This window comes from Lathamus discolor, chromosome 4, assembly GCF_037157495.1.
Source record: "Lathamus discolor isolate bLatDis1 chromosome 4, bLatDis1.hap1, whole genome shotgun sequence".
Taxonomy (NCBI): domain Eukaryota; kingdom Metazoa; phylum Chordata; class Aves; order Psittaciformes; family Psittacidae; genus Lathamus; species Lathamus discolor.
The window spans coordinates 6,149,341-6,169,111 of NC_088887.1; the positions used below are offsets into that span (position 1 = coordinate 6,149,341).

Below are 19,771 nucleotides of genomic sequence, written 5' to 3' on the forward strand. Positions count from 1 at the left end.
GCAGAATGTAAGAAAGAACATGTAAGGTACTTGTTGAAACTACAACAGTGGTCTCCAAACAGTTCCGACTGCACACCCCTACCAGTGAACTATTTTTGAGCACCCACCCCAAGTATAGCTATATTTAGTAGTTGAAATTATATGCATATAATGCTGAATTATAGGCATGTAATACTGACGTTCTAATGTTTTCTGTGTAATAGCGAAGTTGTCGTGTTTTCTTCCCACACCCCAGTGGATTGTCTAGTACACCCCCGTGGGCGTACAAGTGGGCTTGCACCCCACTTTGGAGACCGCTGCACTGGAACATCCTAAACCAGGAGCCTGTCTCTGACCATCCATTACAGATACAAAGAGCAAAAGATGCAACCGCCTTCCCCAGACACCCTGCTGGCCTCCAGCAACCAGGGACCTGATGTTCCTGGGTCAGGTGGGATGTCTTTCAATCAGCTCCTCCTGTGCGGGAGAGATTTGGGAGGAGAGAATTGGCCGTGCCTCTGCCACCAAGCTCTGTGAGATGTACAGGGACCGGCCCCAGAAACTCCTCTGCTTCATGCTCCTGGGAAGCTTTGTCTCTGTCAGCCCATGGTCTCGCCACGTGCCTCTTTCCCAGGACCTTGCATCAGCCTGGGCTAATGTGTTTAGGTCATCTGAGTCCAATGATGATGTGGCTGAGTGAAATACTTGAACTGGGAACACAGATTTCCAGAAATGCAACCTGCCGTTGCTTGTCCGTTGGTAATATCTAACACAGCTGCCTTCCATCTGCCAATCCTCCTCCTTCCATTTGCCAGTCCTGCCCCTGGAGCTGCCAGCATTCTGCTGCAGCATCACTGCATTCAATGAGAGACTTGTTTGCAGCAGGAGGTGTACCCCAGGACTGTATTCACGTCAAAGGTTTTTGGGGTAAGCTGATGCTTTATACTTTCTAACCTGGATTTTTTTTTTTCTATTAGTAAATGGAGTCTTATTTAATTTTCTTATTCACTATATTGGGAAGGCTTGTATGAGGTCTCCACGCAGTTTCTCTTCTCCAGGCTGAACAGCAATGTGACACAAAACTACGATCTGATTCTCTTTGTGTATTGTGCCTATCTCAGTGACCATCTTAGGATGTATCTTGGTGATAGAGCATTTGTGACATTCGGGCAGAAACCTCTCTGAAGGCAAATAGCACTAGTTCATTCATACCCTGCTTTTCTTCTCTCCTTTTGTTCTCGTGTCAGATTTCATTTGAATTTCCCCACATTTGACCTATTCTCTGCTTTTTCTACCCTTTCCTTTTACTCAAACTATTTCCTTTTTCTTTTTTAAGAGACACATCTCAGTGGCAACTTTGGCAGCTTTCTCATGGACTTTCGATTCCAGTGCCAGTTGGGGTTAGTGGGAGTTGAAAACAGAGCCCAGGAATATCTCTGGCCTTTTGACTCTTCCAGGGAATTTAAGCAAGCCCAGTACGACCAATTAACTAAGAAGAAAAGCATAGCCAGCAGCTGCAGTGGCACTGACACATGAGGAGAACAAGTCCTAGTCAGGGATTGTTTTATTCCCCAAGTAGGGCTTTCAGTGAAGTTCCGTTAGGGAATGTTAAGTCATATTGTTGGAGGTGGGAGTGGGAGAAAATGGGGAGCATTTGTGCTGCTGCCGGTGGGTTTCTACAGCAGGTTTATGCTGCCCGTGTTATTCAGGGTGCTCTCTCAATGGTTTTCGGCCGTTTCATAGCACTGAGATGTGCTGATAAGCAGAAAAGGTGTTCTGCTCCAGAAGCAGCTGCATGTAACTGTCTGAAACTCCTGAAAATGAGTCTACAAAACGTTCCAAGATCGTGCTAGTCGAGAGGCACCCCAGAGATTAAATATCTGATCAGAGTGCCGTTCCCTGCGCCTGTCCTCCACATCACAGCCTATGGGGCTGCTCAGAGAAACGCTGCACAAAGAAGGGGTGCCTGAAGATCTTTATTTTTTCATAAATTTTGTAAGCCCAGTCCCAAGAGAGAAGAAGAAGTTGAGGAGAAAAAGGAGGTCACGTAGAACGGGAGGGTCTCAGTTGGCAGCGATGGTTGCTTTGATCCAGGAGACGTAATTGCAGACCTTAGTGTAAACCCCAGGGTAGCCTTTCTGTGCACATCCAAGACCCCAGGAAACAATGCCCTGGAGCTGCCCGTTGCAGACTGCTGGACCGCCGGAATCCCCCTGTGCGTATGAAGGATATGCATGGTCAGCAAGTGGTACCAGCGTAAGTGATGAGCCAGAGATCCCAGAAATCACTGGCATCTGAGGGAGCTGCATCATGCCTTTTCTATACAGAAGTTCCACAAAGGTCATTTCTGATTAGCACTCTACGTCTGATGCCACTGTGCCTGCTTTAGCTCCATGCACAGCACAGCTCAGGATGAGTAAGCTGCCTATTTTTGACAGATGGGGTCCTTGGCAGACGATTAGGCTGTGTGTGTCTCAAACGTCACGCTGCCAAGCATTTCCAGGGAGCTCGGCCCATGTCAAATGCAGAGCAACTGTCAGGTGTTGCCATTTGCCAGACTGCTGGCGTATTGGCTAGTTCATTCTGGTAAGTCCAGAACTAACGTTGGTGTCCTAAGCTCTGAAGTCCCAATGATTACCATTCACTCTCTGGTGCAGTGCTCCTCCAGTTTTAATAGCCTGACGTGCAGCAGGCTGCTAGAAATTCAGTGCAGAATTAGTGCTGTCTCAGAAAGAGGCAATGACAGTGTTAGAAACCCAGCCTCAAGAGCTAAGGAACTTCCTTCCTACGCCTCTGCTGTTAAAAAACAATAACCTTCAGACACGACAATGCAGGGAGTCTAGTAATTCTCTAATACGAAAGCCTCTTCTGCTGGAAAAAGGTGCGAGAATAACAGAGGGGAAAGGAGAGGCAGATACTTTACCTGGCAGGAGTCTTTTCCTCCCTCCAGGAATCCTATACATATCATGTTACTTGTAATACGCCCAGGGTAGGCACTGCTGCATTGACTTGTGGAGAGTACAGGAGCCTTCAGGCACTGCAAGGTATCTGGATATGCACCTACAAGAAAATAGGGAGAGATGGTTGATATCATCTCTGAGTTATGTTCAGAGCCTGGAAATGAGCTGAGTGGGAAAGTAACCACCGACCATCCTGGTCCTGCAGTTGTCACTTCTCCTATGAACAGTAATCACAGCACGGATGGAACAGGTTTTAGCCAGGGGGCCACCGTTCTGCATTGCAGCCACACTGATTTTTCTGGTACTGAATTGGGTTTTCATGGTGAAGTTTTGGTAGTGGGGGGACTACAGGAGTGGCTTCCGTGAGAAGCTGCTTGAAGCTTCCCCCGTGTCCAAAAGTGCCAACGCCAGCTGACCCACCACTGGCTAAGGCTGAGCCCATCCACAACAGCGGTACCCTGCCCGTGATGACATATAAGAAGTGGGGAAAAAAACCTTGCACAATTGCAGTGGGAGAGTGGAGTGAGAATATGCGAGAGAAACAGCTCTGCAGACACCAGGGTCAGTGAGGAAGGAAAGGGAGGAGGTGCTCCGGGCACCAGGGCAAAGAGGCTTCTGCAGCCTGTGGTAAAGGCTGCGGTAGGGCAGGCTGTCCCCCTGCAGCCCATGGAGGTTAATGGTGGAGGAGATACCTCCCTGCAGCCTGCAGAGGACCCCGCACTGGAGCAGGTTTGCTGCAGGACTTGTGACCCTGTGGGAGACGCAGGCTGGAGCAGCCTGCTCCTGAAGGATGCACCCCACGGAAAGGACCCACACCGGAGCAGTCTGATCCTGAAGGACTGCACTCAGCGGAGGGGACCCACGTTGGAGGAGTTCATGGGGAACTGTAGCTCGTGGGAAGGGCTCACACTGGAGGAGGTCATGGAGAACTGCCTCCCATGGGAGGGACCAGCTCGGGGCAACCACCACGGTCTCCTAGGAAATCATCGGTTGTCAGGCCTGGAGCTCAGAGCCCCTGTGAAGCACCTGTACTGGAGGAAACCTGCGCTTCAGGAAACCCATCCTCTCGCTGCTGCAGGTTTAGTTGTCGCCAGTGGATCAGACACCAGCCACCGTCCGCACCTCTGACCATTGGTGTGAGAGAACAGAGCTCTCTTGCAGTCATTTGAGATCCACAGTCACGTATTTTCGTCTTACGCTCAGAGAAGCGACGACTCTGTCGACGTTAGTTAAATTGCTGGTGCTTGGCACTGCGCAGCTGAGAGCTCCAGATCACAAAACCTATGGCACAAAATCTATGACGCTGTGAACAGCACGCGGATGACTTAAGTGGTTCCACGTCCATAACACGGAACCAGAGGAAGCACCTCATAAAGTCTTGCCTTTAAAGTAGTTCCATGGTTACTGTCCTTCACGAACTGGTCACCCAAAGAGGCCTGTCCCGCTCTTGCCTGTTCTTTACCCTGCACTGTTAACTGTGAGTTAAATGTCTCCCAGGCCCTCATGATGCTATGCATTCCCACAGGGTACTCACTTCCACTGCTGCGTGTGTTTCCCCAGCCAGAGATGAGGCATTCGGTGCCTGCGGCCACACAGCTGGTAGGCAGAGAAACTGTTTGTACGGCTTTGTTGAGCTGGGCTGGTGTGGCAAGTTTGATGAGCATAATGTCATTGTTCAGTGTTTCGGAGTTGAAACCAGAGTGACGGATGATTTTAGATGCTCTGATCACCTGCTGTGATGATTCTTGGAGTGCCAGATTATGTTTCCCAAGCTGCACTTGGATGGAACTGGAAAAGAGAAGAAATAGGATATACTTTATGGCTACCAACAAGTTACAAGGAACCTCCCTGTCACCTTATGCACTCACTGCAACACAGCTGTCGTAATAGCTGTTTTCATGCAGGTTATCTTTCTTGTCCTAGGACTCCACACCGAGATGTTACCCATTTTCCCAGTTCAGATGGTGAATTTCTGCAGGTGTATTTTGTCGAGCCGAGCTAAGTTGAATACATAACAGTGCTTTATTCAAGCATTTCGGGGAAAGACAAACTGTCACCCTGAACTCGTTCCTCTCCCTCTTCTCCAGTTTTAGTAATTCTCCTGAGTTTTAGTAAGATTGATGGAATTCATAAGAAATCACAGCCTGTAACTCACTGCTCGACTGTCACACTGTCATTTCAGAAAGTGCTCTGCGTTCACGGGAATGTTTGCAGAAGTGGAAAGCCCCTTATGGTGCTTCAGCCCAGCTTTCTGAACGAGAAGCCCATTCCTTGAACGGCATCGCTTACATACTCAGATCTCACAGCTCAGAATTCCTGCTGGAAGCGAACTGGAAGAAAGGAGTAGGTTACAGATTATGTGTTTGCCACTTACTTCTTGTAGCAGTGAGCCGCTGTCACTACCCACTGGCTGTTGATAAGGGAGCCTCCACAGAAGTGATACCCAGAGTTCAGGGACACCTGAAATGGGACAGAGTTCGCTGCACAGGCGTAGCCTCCGACAATCTTGTCATCATCGTCATCATTGTTGACGGGGAAGGCAACTGGGAGGTAAGAAATGGCACATGTCAACGTCTAGCATAAGGAATCTTGTGCCCCTGTGACTGAAGCATCTCACTTGCCCTTAGTCCAAAGATTTACTGCAACTTTAGGACTTCCTGTGCCAGAGGTTGTATCTTTAGACTTCATAGACCGCAATAGAGAGACAGTCTACTTGTGAAGCTGTGGGCACATTTCAGTACTCCTGGGCCAAGAACCCTGATGAAGTCGTTTCACTCCCCATTTTGAGACACAAGCAATTATGATCAGAGGCAGCAGACAAAAGAAGTTGCAATGCTCTCCCTTAAGAGTTTTGCAAGTTGAAACTGGGCTTCACTTCCCCCCAGTCGGATACCTTACAAACTTGCCCACGAAATGAGCTTCCTTAGAAATTACAAGAAGAGAAGTAAAAAGTATACTCACCTGCCACGCCAACAAAGGCGACAAACAGTATGTATTTCATGATGGTGACACAGCCCCACGGCCCGACTGGTGGACTGGAAGCATGGGCTGCTAGAAATAGGTTTTCGAAATGGCCTTATCTCTTGTCCAAGGTTTTCTCCAGGCAAAAAGTACACAGTGGAAAATTTGAAGATCCAAATGTGGAGATTAAGAGGCATTGGTAGAAGGTACAAGCCATAGATCAGTTAATCATAAACCTTTCCTAATAGGGAGCTATCCTAAATTGTTGCAGAGGGTGCCCTTCAATTTAAAAATACACCTGGGCTCTGGTAGATGTGTAGTTGTTCGTTTGTCTCATTCTTCCTTGCAGCAACTGTTGAGAGCTTAATCCACGACAGACAGCAATATACCACGCATTTACTTGGGAAAAGCAAGCAAGCAAACAAGCAAAAGAGATGCACAAAACCTCCCCGTGTTAAGTCTGTTAAGTTTATTGTAGGAATTTCCTTTTCTGGAGTAACATGTGTGTGTTTATCCCATAGGACACAGTGTTTTCCCAAATAAAATGATTCAAAATTATTTTCAGTAAGTGAGTACAAAAAAACCTATTCTGTGCCCCTCACCACCTCCGAGGTTAAATTGTTCAAATGTAGGAGTGTATACCACATAGCTTTGAAAGCACTCCTCTCATCTAACCCATAGGATAATACAAGCCTATGTACCAAACCATGTTTTCATTTAGCTCTGGAGTTGTTTTGCCACAGAAGAATTTCAGTGTAACGTTGATGTTTGTGGATGTCAAGTCTATGAACAAAAATACTGTGAGCACAAATAATGAGACGTGCTGAAATCCTTCTCTGAAAGAGTGACGATTCCTGTCATGATGCTGAATTTGATAAAGCTTAATGCATCTGATGAATAATCCTTTTTCGAAGCAGCTGGTAACTTCATCGTGTTAGCTGCTGGGAGACACGGAATACCCAAGTGACTGTAAACAGAAGTCGTATGTTTTGAGATGCTGACTTGGTGTGAGAAAGTAAGGAGTAGTAATTTTTCTTCACTTTTCTTCCTGAGAGCCCTGAGGATGGGTGCACAGTGCCACTGCCCAGATGGGAATTTTCCTTCACATTAAAGTACAAGCCCAAGGCCAGGGTCTGCACCTTATCTTGGGCTTTACACTGGTATCAGTGCACAGTTCTGTTACAAACATGTTTTATCCTGGGGAACAAAGAAAGATTAGAAGCTTTCTGTGGAAAAGGGAAAAACCTGTAACAGGACTAAGCATGGAAAAAAAAATTACCAAATCTATCTAATCCCACCATACCTATGCAGAGCATGAACAATTCTTGATCTGCAATAACATTTAATTTGATCTCCCTGCGCATTTATAATTCCTTGTCCATAACATGCCATTGGCAATAATATTGCTTTAACCTATGTTTTAACCTATAGCTTTAATCTTTAACCTGAGATATAGCTTTAACCTATTGCATAATATTTAGGCTATGAAGGGCAGCTTCATTTTCCTTCATTTCAGAAAGTTTAATATTTGGTTAAACATCCACCCAAATTTCAGGAATATCCAGTAATCCAGAGTACAAATTGGGAAGATCGACCATACCTGCCTTTATCTTGGCACTTGTTTTTTGTTTTCCATTGTTATTTATTTAATCTACTTTGATCTTTAATTATCAGTTAAGAGCATGAAAGACATCATATAGGGATGCCTGGTAACCTCCTTGAAGACAAATGTCTCCCTGAGTCTCTTTATGCTACTTACTTAAATCAACAAGAGAAACTCTTCCCAGGCCTCTGCCAGAGCTCACAGCAGAAGTTTTGGGTCACAGTTCCTGTGGTGCTAGCGTGCCTAAGTTCTTGATGGCAGACACCTAGTGAACATACCTCATCCAAGTCCTCCTCATTCTCCTGTCTGCCTCTCAGGGTTATCTTATAGAGGACAAAATGTATCCCAGAACTCCAGGGTGCGTGCCAACAGAGCAGCTCATGGAGAAAACTGATCTCAAATGAAGGTAAATGGGACATTTGTGATATACAGCTCAGAGGTCATCCAGCACTCAGACTGCTTCAGAACATCCCTTCAGGCCTTTCAGTGAGAAAGATAAACAGGCTCCTTTGTATTCAGGCTGAAATTGGAACACCTATTCCTGCCCCACTGTCCTTTCTTTACGATGACAAATTGCTAAAGAAATGCAAATATTGTTTTCTGCTCAATGATGCTGAACATTCCACAGACACATTGCAAAGACTTTTCCATGGGCTTTCAAAACATACACTCCAGGAGGTACGCCTCCTGCTGCAAACAAGTCTCTCATTGAATGCAGTGATGCTGCAGCAGAATGCTGGCAGCTCCAGGGGCAGGACTGGCAAATGGAAGGAGGAGGATTGGCAGATGGAAGGCAGCTGTGTTAGATATTACCAACGGACAAGCAACGGCAGGTTGCATTTCTGGAAATCTGTGTTCCCAGTTCAAGTATTTCACTCAGCCACATCATCATTGGACTCAGATGACCTAAACACATTGGCCCAGGCTGATGCAAGGTCCTGGGAAAGAGGCACGTGGCGAGACCATGGGCTGACAGAGACAAAGCTTCCCAGGAGCATGAAGCAGAGGAGTTTCTGGGGCCGGTCCCTGTACATCTCACAGAGCTTGGTGGCAGAGGCACGGCCAATTCTCTCCTCCCAAATCTCTCCCGCACAGGAGGAGCTGATTGAAAGACATCCCACCTGACCCAGGAACATCAGGTCCCTGGTTGCTGGAGGCCAGCAGGGTGTCTGGGGAAGGCGGTTGCATCTTTTGCTCTTTGTATCTGTAATGGATGGTCAGAGACAGGCTCCTGGTTTAGGATGTTCCAGTGCAGCGGTCTCCAAAGTGGGGTGCAAGCCCACTTGTACGCCCACGGGGGTGTACTAGACAATCCACTGGGGTGTGGGAAGAAAACACGACAACTTCGCTATTACACAGAAAACATTAGAACGTCAGTATTACATGCCTATAATTCAGCATTATATGCATATAATTTCAACTACTAAATATAGCTATACTTGGGGTGGGTGCTCAAAAATAGTTCACTGGTAGGGGTGTGCAGTCGGAACTGTTTGGAGACCACTGTTGTAGTTTCAACAAGTACCTTACATGTTCTTTCTTACATTCTGCTATAACACCCGCTGCCAGCTCTGCAGAGCCTTCATGTCGTCTTTCATTTCTGGACTGCCAGGGTTTCCTTCGCCTTTTGATCACACCCCAGCAAATTAAACCTGTGCTGATGCTCTCATAAATGACAGTCTCATCTGCCATGTTTCATTTCTCAACCTACATGAACGTGCTTTCCACCATGACACAGCTGCTGCATCCTGCTCCAAAGGTGTTGGGTGAAGGCTGTGTATATTTCATTTGGGATGCTCTTCAGCAGCCTCTGCTCTTCCATTCTCTTCCTGCCTCAGAGTGGTAAAGACAAAGCCTCATGTTTCAGAGTGGCACGGAAAGAACTCAGGAGGAGAATTTAGGAGTTGCCATGAAGACTTGTGAAGTTGCAGACTCTTGCGGCTCTTGCTAATTCCTCTATAGCTCAGTGGCTGCTGCTGCACTTGAAGAGAAGGGATTCAGACCTTGTGCTTGCGAAACTCAGATCCTCTTTCTGTCAGTTCCTCTTCCTGGGAATGCTGATGGTTGTGGGAGGCTACAGCTGCCCAGAACATTCAGTTCCCTACCAGTGTCCTTGAATGTTGGGAATTGCTCCTGTGGAGGTTCACTCCCCCGAAACCAATGGATTCTGTCAGCTGCTCAGTGCTCGAAATTATAAGTATGGATTGGGTCATGTATCTGGATTCTAGTCAAATCTTGCAAAACCACCAGGTTTGGAATATGGTGCCTAGCAAAAGGAGAGAATCCACAATATCAGTGCAGGGTGTATCTGAAAGGAGATAGGAGGAAGGAGAAACACCACCCTCGGTCTCACTGCATTACATGATCTTTCCAATATTCGTGCACGTTGATATCCTTTTCTGTGCATCCTAACCTGCTTTTCTGGGCACATTTGTCCATGTGGCTTATCACTACTGTTTTGTTCTTTTTAGTTCCTCCAGACATTCTCCATGGATCTCTCTTGTCCTGAATTTAAGGCATACCTCTGCAGAGAGAGCACAGATCAAGGATCATGCTCCTCTGTAACAGCAAATGTAATCTTCCTTCCCTAAGCATTGCTTAGAGCCACAAGGGCCTGCAGTGATCTATCCATGCTCGCACCTGTGCCAAACTTGCTGGCTGGTGATGCACTGGACAGGATGCCCAGCTAGCAAGGCTTTCCATACTCTCTGTCAAGAAATCACAAAGCTCCCAGGGCTCTGTGATGCATACACAAACCTAAAGTGTTGGAGTACATTTACTGAAACTGGAAAATAATTCCCCTGCCTGATGCAGGTGTGGAGATTCTTACTGATGGCAGCAGCTACCCAGTGGAAGGAAAACAAAGAGCTGGATATGTAGTGCTAACAAATACCCAAATATTAGAAACTAGAGCACTGCCTAGTAATGCTTCTGTTCAAAAGGCAGAGTTAATAGCTTTGACTTGAGCCTTAGAGTTAAGCCATGGAAATAGAGTCACCATACTGGTCCAAAGCATGCATTTGGAGTGGTGCATGCCCATGGGACAATTTGGAAAGAAAGGGCATTGTTACATTCACAGGGGACTCCGATAAAACATGGATCACAAACGCTGAAACTCTCACAAGAAGTTCTGCAGCTGAACGCCAGAAGATGCCAGCGGCTGACACGGGTTTTCTGTTGGTGGTGGCTGCAGACCGCGTCCCTCTGAAAGTGAAGTGGGGCTGGAGAAGAGACAGAGGTGTGAAATGCAGGAAGGAATCTGAACTCAGCGTAAGGGAGAGGGGTGTCTGGAGCAGCTGCAGGGCAGCTCCAGCTGGGCCGTGGCTGTCGCGTCACCCATCGGCTGTGTCCCAGCCGTTGCCCAGGTCTCGGCGTCTGCGGTGCTCTGTGCACATGAACGCGCACCTCCTAGACCTCGAGTGCCTGCACTCATCAGCAAAGCACCGACTGGGTGCTGCTCTTGATGCGCTGCTTTGAGCATGGAGCGGTCTTGCGTCTCCAATGGTACTCTGTGATCCTCGTCTGCACCGTCATTCCAGGCTGCATCAGCAAGCTCAGCCCCCTGGCCATTCAGCCTCACAGATGGGGACTTCTTCCTTGCGCCCTTTTGTTCCTAGGTCTTGATGCCAGACTTCTTGCACATCTGCCCCTTCGTTTGACAGTTCCTGCTTTGAATGTGTTGTATTATTCTGATGGTATGAAGCAATGAGCAACGCAGCTGGCAACCTGCTATTGGCACAGATGGGACGGGTAGTGGACAAGGTAAAGAAGTGGGAGATGGAAGCGGTGTGGACAGGCCACAGTTTCAGGCAGGATTTCAGTGTGTGTCTTGTTCCTTGGCTTCTGCAGGTGCTGCATGTGGCCTTGGTTGTCCCTCTCCTCAGAGCTGATCTCAGTCCGGTCTCCACCCATCTTTTGATTACCGTGACCCACATGCAGGACCTTGCACTTGGGAGGCAAAGGGAAGGAAATAAAGGAATGTGTATTGGGTCTGGCTGGGATTGAGTCAATTTTCCTTCATAGTGCTTTGCTTGTATTTGTATCTAGAAGGGTGCTGATAACACACCAGTGTTTTGGCTACTGCTGAGCATTGCTCAAACAGCATCCAAAGTCACCAGTTCCCCCCCCACCTCCTACTGAAAAAGCCAGTATGCTGGGTTTGGGCAAGAGGATGGGAGGGGACATAACCAGGATAGCTGACCCAACCTCACCAAAGGTATATTCCATACCTTATAAATGATCCTATCACAACTTCTCTGTGAAATTCCCCTAGTAAAATGACACCACTGTGAGAATATATGGCCTTAAATGTCACTTGCTTGCAATATGCTAGCCCTTCCTTGTTGTCTGAAGCTTCATACAGCTTGACCCATAAAGCCTCCTATGATAGACATGGAAATGAAAATCAAGGAACTACCTGTCATGTCTCCGTCTCACTCATTTGAATTCATGGCCTGTAAGGCTTTTTCTTTCGGCAGGTTGCAGATGAACGTTAAAGTGGGACAAGACTGGTCTCTGGTGGCCGTTCTTGGGAATTGCCTTATGAACATGCCCGGAGGAGGCGTGAGCACTACACAGAAACACTCCTTCAAAACCAGTACTGGGGTGATTGGCTTGTTTTTAAATGAAAGACACCATGGAGAAGAGAGTCTGTTAGAGACAGTGAGGACACTGAGCTGTAGACGGGAGAACGAGACAGAATCACCTTCAGTGAATTGTAGTAGAATGGTCTTAGACCCTGAATAAAGAGTGCTGCGATCAAAGGCAGACTAAGACCAAGGCCAGCAAATAATATCCCACTGTTATTATTTAGGCAGAGACAGACAAATAAAATCCTAAATGTATTTCTAAAACTAACTCAATTGAAACAAAGACAAATGTCTGCAGTCATTGCCATGAGTAGTCACTTAAGCACACAGTTTTGCTGCTGTAGAAGAGACGGTACTGAAGAGGCACCTGAAATCACCTTCAATATCTTGCATTCTGCAGTCCTATGCCTTAGTGCTAAATGTTTCAGCTTAATCTATGTTTCTCATTCCCTTCCCTGGGATACAAAGAGCTGTGCCCACTGAACAGGGCATAAAATGGGTGAAGGAGAAGTGGTTAGACCTGTGAGCAATCCTATAGAGAATCAAGCAGTGCTGTGAAAATGGTGGAGGTGGTAAACAAAGCACATATGCCATCTCGGCAGGTGTGTGCTAACGCATACTAGTTCAGCATCATTAAGGTACGCATGGGCCTTTAAAGATACCTAGGCTAGCCATGACAGAGCCAAAGGAAACAGTACCCAGCAGAGCATCACCACCCAGACACACAAAGCTGCAGGCTGCCACCCTGCTTACCAAGACCTGCACGCTTCCTTTTCAAACGTGGTCCTCCTGTACCAGTCCTCTGGCTCGAGTGACAGACACCACCACCACCAGGGACTTTCCTTCACCAGACTGGTTGAATTAGTTATTTAGGTTAGCCTAACAGTCACTCCAAACTGAAAAATCGCAACTGGAAGTGAAACCTCCGACTATGTAATTCTTAACCAAAATTAGCAGGGAAATTAGTATTAGTGGAAAGGCATGGCTCCCTTTTTGCCAGGACTGCAAGATACAGCCTACTGCAGCAATAGGCTAGCATTTCAAGAGGTGATTCTGGAATTAATTTCTGCTTGGAGCCCGAAAACCCAGTCTGTTTTGCAGCACTGTACACAGAATTTCTGGACTTTTTTTGCACTTACCTCCAGCTACCATTCATCGCTCAGTTCCCCTCAGTTCCATCGTCTTGGTCCAACTTTACACTCTCTTCCCCCTTCTCTTCCTCAGGAACCAAAAAATGATCAAAAATGTATTCTTGAAGAGCACTGAATCCCCCAGTGAAGAGAAATGGTAAACAGGCACAACCAGATATGACAAAAGAAGGAAACACACCCTAAATAGGAAAGAAACTTGAAACTTATAAGGCTAGGAATTAATTTTTCTAAGAAGAGAGGCACAGTTTGTCTCTCTAACTGCTAGGGGAAAAAAAGACAACTTTTGGGACTCACAGGCCCATCCGCAGATATTCAACAGGGATAAAAGCAGAAGGTGCGTTAAACGCAAGTTTCGACCCAAGTTTTATATTTGAGTTATGTAAAACTTAACAAAGTAGAAACTTACATCATAGAATCATAGAATAGTTAGGGTTGGAAAGGACCTTAAGATCATTCAGTTCCAACACCCCTGCAGGGACACCTCACACTAAACCATGTCACCCAAGGCTTCGTCCAACCTGGCCTTGAACACTGCCACAGATGGCGCCTTCACAGATTCCATGGGCAACCCATTCCAGTGCCTCACCACCCTTACAGTAGTGAACTTCATATAATGGAAGCTGCTATGAGGTCTCCACGCAGCCTTCTCTTCTCCAGGCTGAACAGCCCCAACTTCCTCAGCCTGTCTTCATACGGGAGGTGCTCCAGTCCCCTGATCATCCTCGTGGCCTCCTCTGGACTTGTTCCAGCAGCTCCATGTCCTTTTTATGTTGAGGACACCAGAACTGCACACAATACTCCAGGTGAGGTCTCACAAGAGCAGAGCAGAGGGGCAGGCTCACCTCCTTTTACCTCCTGGTAACGCACCTTCTGATGCAGCCCAGGATACGGTTGGCTTTCTGGGCTGCGAGTTCACATTGAAGCTGGCTCATGTTCAGTTTCTCATCGACCAACACCCCCAAGTCCTTCTCTGCAGGGCCGCTCTGAATCTCTTCTTTGCCCAACCTGTAGCTGTGCCTGAGATTGTTCCGACCCAGGTGCAGGACCTTGCGTTTGGCTTGGTTAAACTGCATAAGGCTGGCATCAGCCCACCTCACAAGCGTGTCAAGGTCCCTCTGGATGGCATCCCTTCCCTCCAGCGTATCAACCGGACCACACAGCTTGGTGTCATCGGCAAACTTGCTGAGGGCGCACTCAATCCCACTGTCCATGTCACTGACAAAGACATTGAACAAGACCGGTCCCAACACCGATCCCTGAGGGACACCACTTGTTACTGGTCCCCAGCTGGACATTGAGCCATTGACCACAACTCTTTACATGTGGCCATCCAGACAGTTCTTTATTCACCGAGTGGTCCACCTATCAAATTGATGTCTCTCCAATTTAGAGACAAGGATGTTGTTTGAGACAATGTCGAACGCTTTGCACAAGTCCAGATAGATGATGCCAAATGCTCTGCCCTGTCCATCAGTTCCTCTGTGCCTTTCAGCATTGTCACCTGCTACTATGACCCGCTGGTTTTTCCTGATGGCACCAGTAGTGATCCTCTTTACCAGTGCATCAGCCTGTTGTTCATGGCAAGGGGGGTGCTTCCTCCTTAGCCCCCTGCAGAGCTATGAAGCAGTTCCGGGCAGGGACATCAGATTTAGGAGGAAGCCCCTTGCTTTTAATTGTCCTCTTCCTCCTTTTTTTTTTTTTTTGTATTTCTTTTTTTGTTGTTGTTGTTTTTTTTTGTTACTAGCTCCCAGCTCCCTTGATTACTGCACTCCTTTCCTGCATGCGCTATGATGGATGCTTGAGGCCCCTGCACAGTTTGGGCCTGGAGCAAGCAGTCCAGCTGCCTCTCATCTTTTAACCTATTGACACTGTCCGGCAGCTCAGCCCCTGCTGCAAGAGGACCTCCATCAGCAGGGACTTCCATCAGCCCTGCCCATTGTGTACCCTCCCTTCAGCAGACGAGTGCAGGCACTCTCTACACTTTGAGCTCTGCGCTGCAGCCTCCCCTCATATCACCTCTGTCTCGGTGCTTAGGCTGACCACCGCCGGGGCAGCCAGAGCAGAGCAGAGCTCCCAGACCGGGCCCTGGTCATGAGGCAAGAGTTGCTGCAAGGAAGAATGAGACAAACGAACAACTACACATCTACCAGAGCCCAGGTGTATTTTTAAATTGAAGGGCACCCTCTGCAACAATTTAGGATAGCTCCCTATTAGGAAAGGTTTATGATTAACTGATCTATGGCTTGTACCTTCTACCAATGCCTCTTAATCTCCACATTTGGATCTTCAAATTTTCCACTGTGTACTTTTTGCCTGGAGAAAACCTTGGACAAGAGATAAGGCCATTTCAAAAACCTATTTCTAGCAGCCCATGCTTCCAGTCCACCAGTCGGGCCGTGGGGCTGTGTCACCATCATGAAATACATACTGTTTGTCGCCTTTGTTGGCGTGGCAGGTGAGTATACTTTTTACTTCTCTTCTTGTAATTTCTAAGGAAGCTCATTTCGTGGGCAAGTTTGTAAGGTATCCGACTGGGGGGAAGTGAAGCCCAGTTTCAACTTGCAAAACTCTTAAGGGAGAGCATTGCAACTTCTTTTGTCTGCTGCCTCTGATCATAATTGCTTGTGTCTCAAAATGGGGAGTGAAACGACTTCATCAGGGTTCTTGGCCCAGGAGTACTGAAATGTGCCCACAGCTTCACAAGTAGACTGTCTCTCTATTGCGGTCTATGAAGTCTAAAGATACAACCTCTGGCACAGGAAGTCCTAAAGTTGCAGTAAATCTTTGGACTAAGGGCAAGTGAGATGCTTCAGTCACAGGGGCACAAGATTCCTTATGCTAGACGTTGACATGTGCCATTTCTTACCTCCCAGTTGCCTTCCCCGTCAACAATGATGACGATGATGACAAGATTGTCGGAGGCTACGCCTGTGCAGCGAACTCTGTCCCATTTCAGGTGTCCCTGAACTCTGGGTATCACTTCTGTGGAGGCTCCCTTATCAACAGCCAGTGGGTAGTGACAGCGGCTCACTGCTACAAGAAGTAAGTGGCAAACACATAATCTGTAACCTACTCCTTTCTTCCAGTTCGCTTCCAGCAGGAATTCTGAGCTGTGAGATCTGAGTATGTAAGCGATGCCGTTCAAGGAATGGGCTTCTCGTTCAGAAAGCTGGGCTGAAGCACCATAAGGGGCTTTCCACTTCTGCAAACATTCCCGTGAACGCAGAGCACTTTCTGAAATGACAGTGTGACAGTCGAGCAGTGAGTTACAGGCTGTGATTTCTTATGAATTCCATCAATCTTACTAAAACTCAGGCACTGGAGAAGAGGGAGAGGAACGAGTTCAGGGTGACAGTTTGTCTTTCCCCGAAATGCTTGAATAAAGCACTGTTATGTATTCAACTTAGCTCGGCTCGACAAAATACACCTGCAGAAATTCACCATCTGAACTGGGAAAATGGGTAACATCTCGGTGTGGAGTCCTAGGACAAGAAAGATAACCTGCATGAAAACAGCTGTTACGACAGCTGTGTTGCAGTGAGTGCATAAGGTGACAGGGAGGTTCCTTGTAACTTGTTGGTAGCCATAAAGTATATCCTATTTCTTCTCTTTTCCAGTTCCATCCAAGTGCAGCTTGGGAAACATAATCTGGCACTCCAAGAATCGTCACAGCAGGTGATCAGAGCATCTAAAATCATCCGTCACTCTGGTTTCAACTCCGAAACACTGAACAATGACATTATGCTCATCAAACTTGCCACACCAGCCCAGCTCAACAAAGCCGTACAAACAGTTTCTCTGCCTACCAGCTGTGTGGCCGCAGGCACCGAATGCCTCATCTCTGGCTGGGGAAACACACGCAGCAGTGGAAGTGAGTACCCTGTGGGAATGCATAGCACCATGAGGGCCTGGGAGACATTTAACTCACAGTTAACAGTGCAGGGTAAAGAACAGGCAAGAGCGGGACAGGCCTCTTTGGGTGACCAGTTCGTGAAGGACAGTAACCATGGAACTACTTTAAAGGCAAGACTTTATGAGGTGCTTCCTCTGGTTCCGTGTTATGGACGTGGAACCACTTAAGTCATCCGCGTGCTGTTCACAGCGTCATAGATTTTGTGCCATAGGTTTTGTGATCTGGAGCTCTCAGCTGCGCAGTGCCAAGCACCAGCAATTTAACTAACGTCGACAGAGTCGTCGCTTCTCTGAGCGTAAGACGAAAATACGTGACTGTGGATCTCAAATGACTGCAAGAGAGCTCTGTTCTCTCACACCAATGGTCAGAGGTGCGGACGGTGGCTGGTGTCTGATCCACTGGTGACAACTAAACCTGCAGCAGCGAGAGGATGGGTTTCCTGAAGCGCAGGTTTCCTCCAGTACAGGTGCTTCACAGGGGCTCTGAGCTCCAGGCCTGACAACCGATGATTTCCTAGGAGACCGTGGTGGTTGCCCCGAGCTGGTCCCTCCCATGGGAGGCAGTTCTCCATGACCTCCTCCAGTGTGAGCCCTTCCCACGAGCTACAGTTCCCCATGAACTCCTCCAACGTGGGTCCCCTCCGCTGAGTGCAGTCCTTCAGGATCAGACTGCTCCAGTGTGGGTCCTTTCCGTGGGGTGCATCCTTCAGGAGCAGGCTGCTCCAGCCTGCGTCTCCCACAGGGTCACAAGTCCTGCAGCAAACCTGCTCCAGTGCGGGGTCCTCCGCAGGCTGCAGGGAGGTATCTCCTCCACCATTAACCTCCATGGGCTGCAGGGGGACAGCCTGCCCTACCGCAGCCTTTACCACAGGCTGCAGAAGCCTCTTTGCCCTGGTGCCCGGAGCACCTCCTCCCTTTCCTTCCTCACTGACCCTGGTGTCTGCAGAGCTGTTTCTCTCGCATATTCTCACTCCACTCTCCCACTGCAATTGTGCAAGGGTTTTTTCCCCACTTCTTATATGTCATCACGGGCAGGGTACCGCTGTTGTGGATGGGCTCAGCCTTAGCCAGTGGTGGGTCAGCTGGCGTTGGCTCTTTTGGACACGGGGGAAGCTTCAAGCAGCTTCTCACGGAAGCCACTCCTGTAGTCCCCCCACTACCAAAACTTCACCATGAAAACCCAATTCAGTACCAGAAAAATCAGTGTGGCTGCAATGCAGAACGGTGGCCCCCTGGCTAAAACCTGTTCCATCCGTGCTGTGGTTACTGTTCATAGGAGAAGTGACAACTGCAGGACCAGGATGGTCGGTGGTTACTTTCCCACTCAGCTCATTTCCAGGCTCTGAACATAACTCAGAGATGATATCAACCATCTCTCCCTATTTTCTTGTAGGTGCGTATCCAGATACCTTGCAGTGCCTGAAGGCTCCTGTACTCTCCACAAGTCAATGCAACAGTGCCTACCCTGGGAGTATTACAAGTAACATGATATGTATAGGATTCCTGGAGGGAGGAAAAGACTCCTGCCAGGTAAAGTATCTGCCTCTCCTTTCCCCTCTGTTATTCTCGCACCTTTTTCCAGCAGAAGAGGCTTTCGTATTAGAGAATTACTAGACTCCCTGCATTGTTGTGTCTGAAGGTTATTGTTTTTTAACAGCAGAGGCGTAGGAAGGAAGTTCCTTAGCTCTTGAGGCTGGGTTTCTAACACTGTCATTGCCTCTTTCTGAGACAGCACTAACTCTGCACTGAATTTCTAGAAGCAGCCTGCTGCACGTCAGGCTATTAAAACTGGAGGAGCACTGCACCAGAGAGTGAATGGTAATCATTGGGACTTCAGAGCTTAGGACACCAACGTTAGTTCTGGACTTACCAGAATGAATTAGCCAATATGCCAGCAGTCTGGCAAATGGCAACACCTGACAGTCGCTCTGCATTTGACATGGGCCAAGCTCCCTGGAAATACTTGGCGGCTTGATGTTTGAGACACACACAGCCTAATCGTCTGCCAAGGACCCCATCTGTCAAAAATAGGCAGCTTACTCATCCTGAGCTGTGCTGTGCGTGGAGCTAAAGCAGGCACAGTGGCATCAGACGTAGAGTGCTAATCAGAAATGACCTTTGTGGAACTTCTGTATAGAAAAGGCACGATGCAGCTCCCTCAGATGCCAGTGATTTCTGGGATCTCTGGCTCATCACTTACGCTGGTACCACTTGCTGACCATGCATATCCTTCATACGCACAGGGGGATTCCGGCGGTCCAGCAGTCTGCAACGGGCAGCTCCAGGGCATTGTTTCCTGGGGTCTTGGATGTGCACAGAAAGGCTACCCTGGGGTTTACACTAAGGTCTGCAATTACGTCTCCTGGATCAAAGCAACCATCGCTGCCAACTGAGACCCTCCCGTTCTACGTGACCTCCTTTTTCTCCTCAACTTCTTCTTCTCTCTTGGGACTGGGCTTACAAAATTTATGAAAAAATAAAGATCTTCAGGCACCCCTTCTTTGTGCAGCGTTTCTCTGAGCAGCCCCATAGGCTGTGATGTGGAGGACAGGCGCAGGGAACGGCACTCTGATCAGATATTTAATCTCTGGGGTGCCTCTCGACTAGCACGATCTT

The 19,771-nt window shown here is 47.9% G+C and overlaps 2 protein-coding genes across 3 annotated transcripts; one reads left to right on the forward strand and one right to left on the reverse strand.

The window, feature by feature from the left end:
• Positions 1–1,940: 1,940 nt before the first annotated feature.
• Positions 1,941–5,957, reverse strand: LOC136012960 (trypsin I-P1-like). The gene is made up of 5 exons (XM_065676091.1): positions 5,901–5,957; positions 5,314–5,482; positions 4,474–4,727; positions 2,903–3,039; positions 1,941–2,192 (listed from the first exon to the last, which is right to left on the reverse strand). Exons 1-5 carry the CDS (start codon positions 5,938–5,940, stop codon positions 2,043–2,045), a joined length of 750 nt encoding a protein of 249 aa, XP_065532163.1. The 5' UTR covers positions 5,941–5,957; the 3' UTR covers positions 1,941–2,042.
• A 9,497-nt stretch (positions 5,958–15,454) lies between these two features.
• Positions 15,455–19,650, forward strand: LOC136012962 (trypsin I-P1-like). 2 transcript variants are annotated; one of them, XM_065676096.1, is made up of 5 exons: positions 15,455–15,698; positions 16,117–16,285; positions 16,861–17,114; positions 18,549–18,685; positions 19,399–19,650. In XM_065676096.1, the coding sequence occupies exons 1-5, from the start codon at positions 15,659–15,661 to the stop codon at positions 19,546–19,548; spliced, it is 750 nt and encodes a 249-aa protein (XP_065532168.1). In that variant the 5' UTR covers positions 15,455–15,658; the 3' UTR covers positions 19,549–19,650. The 2 variants fall into 2 exon arrangements, with proteins under 2 accessions (XP_065532168.1, XP_065532169.1); XM_065676097.1 differs by lacking the exons at positions 15,455–15,698; positions 16,117–16,285 and adding an exon at positions 16,609–16,780.
• The last annotated feature ends 121 nt before the right edge of the window (positions 19,651–19,771 follow it).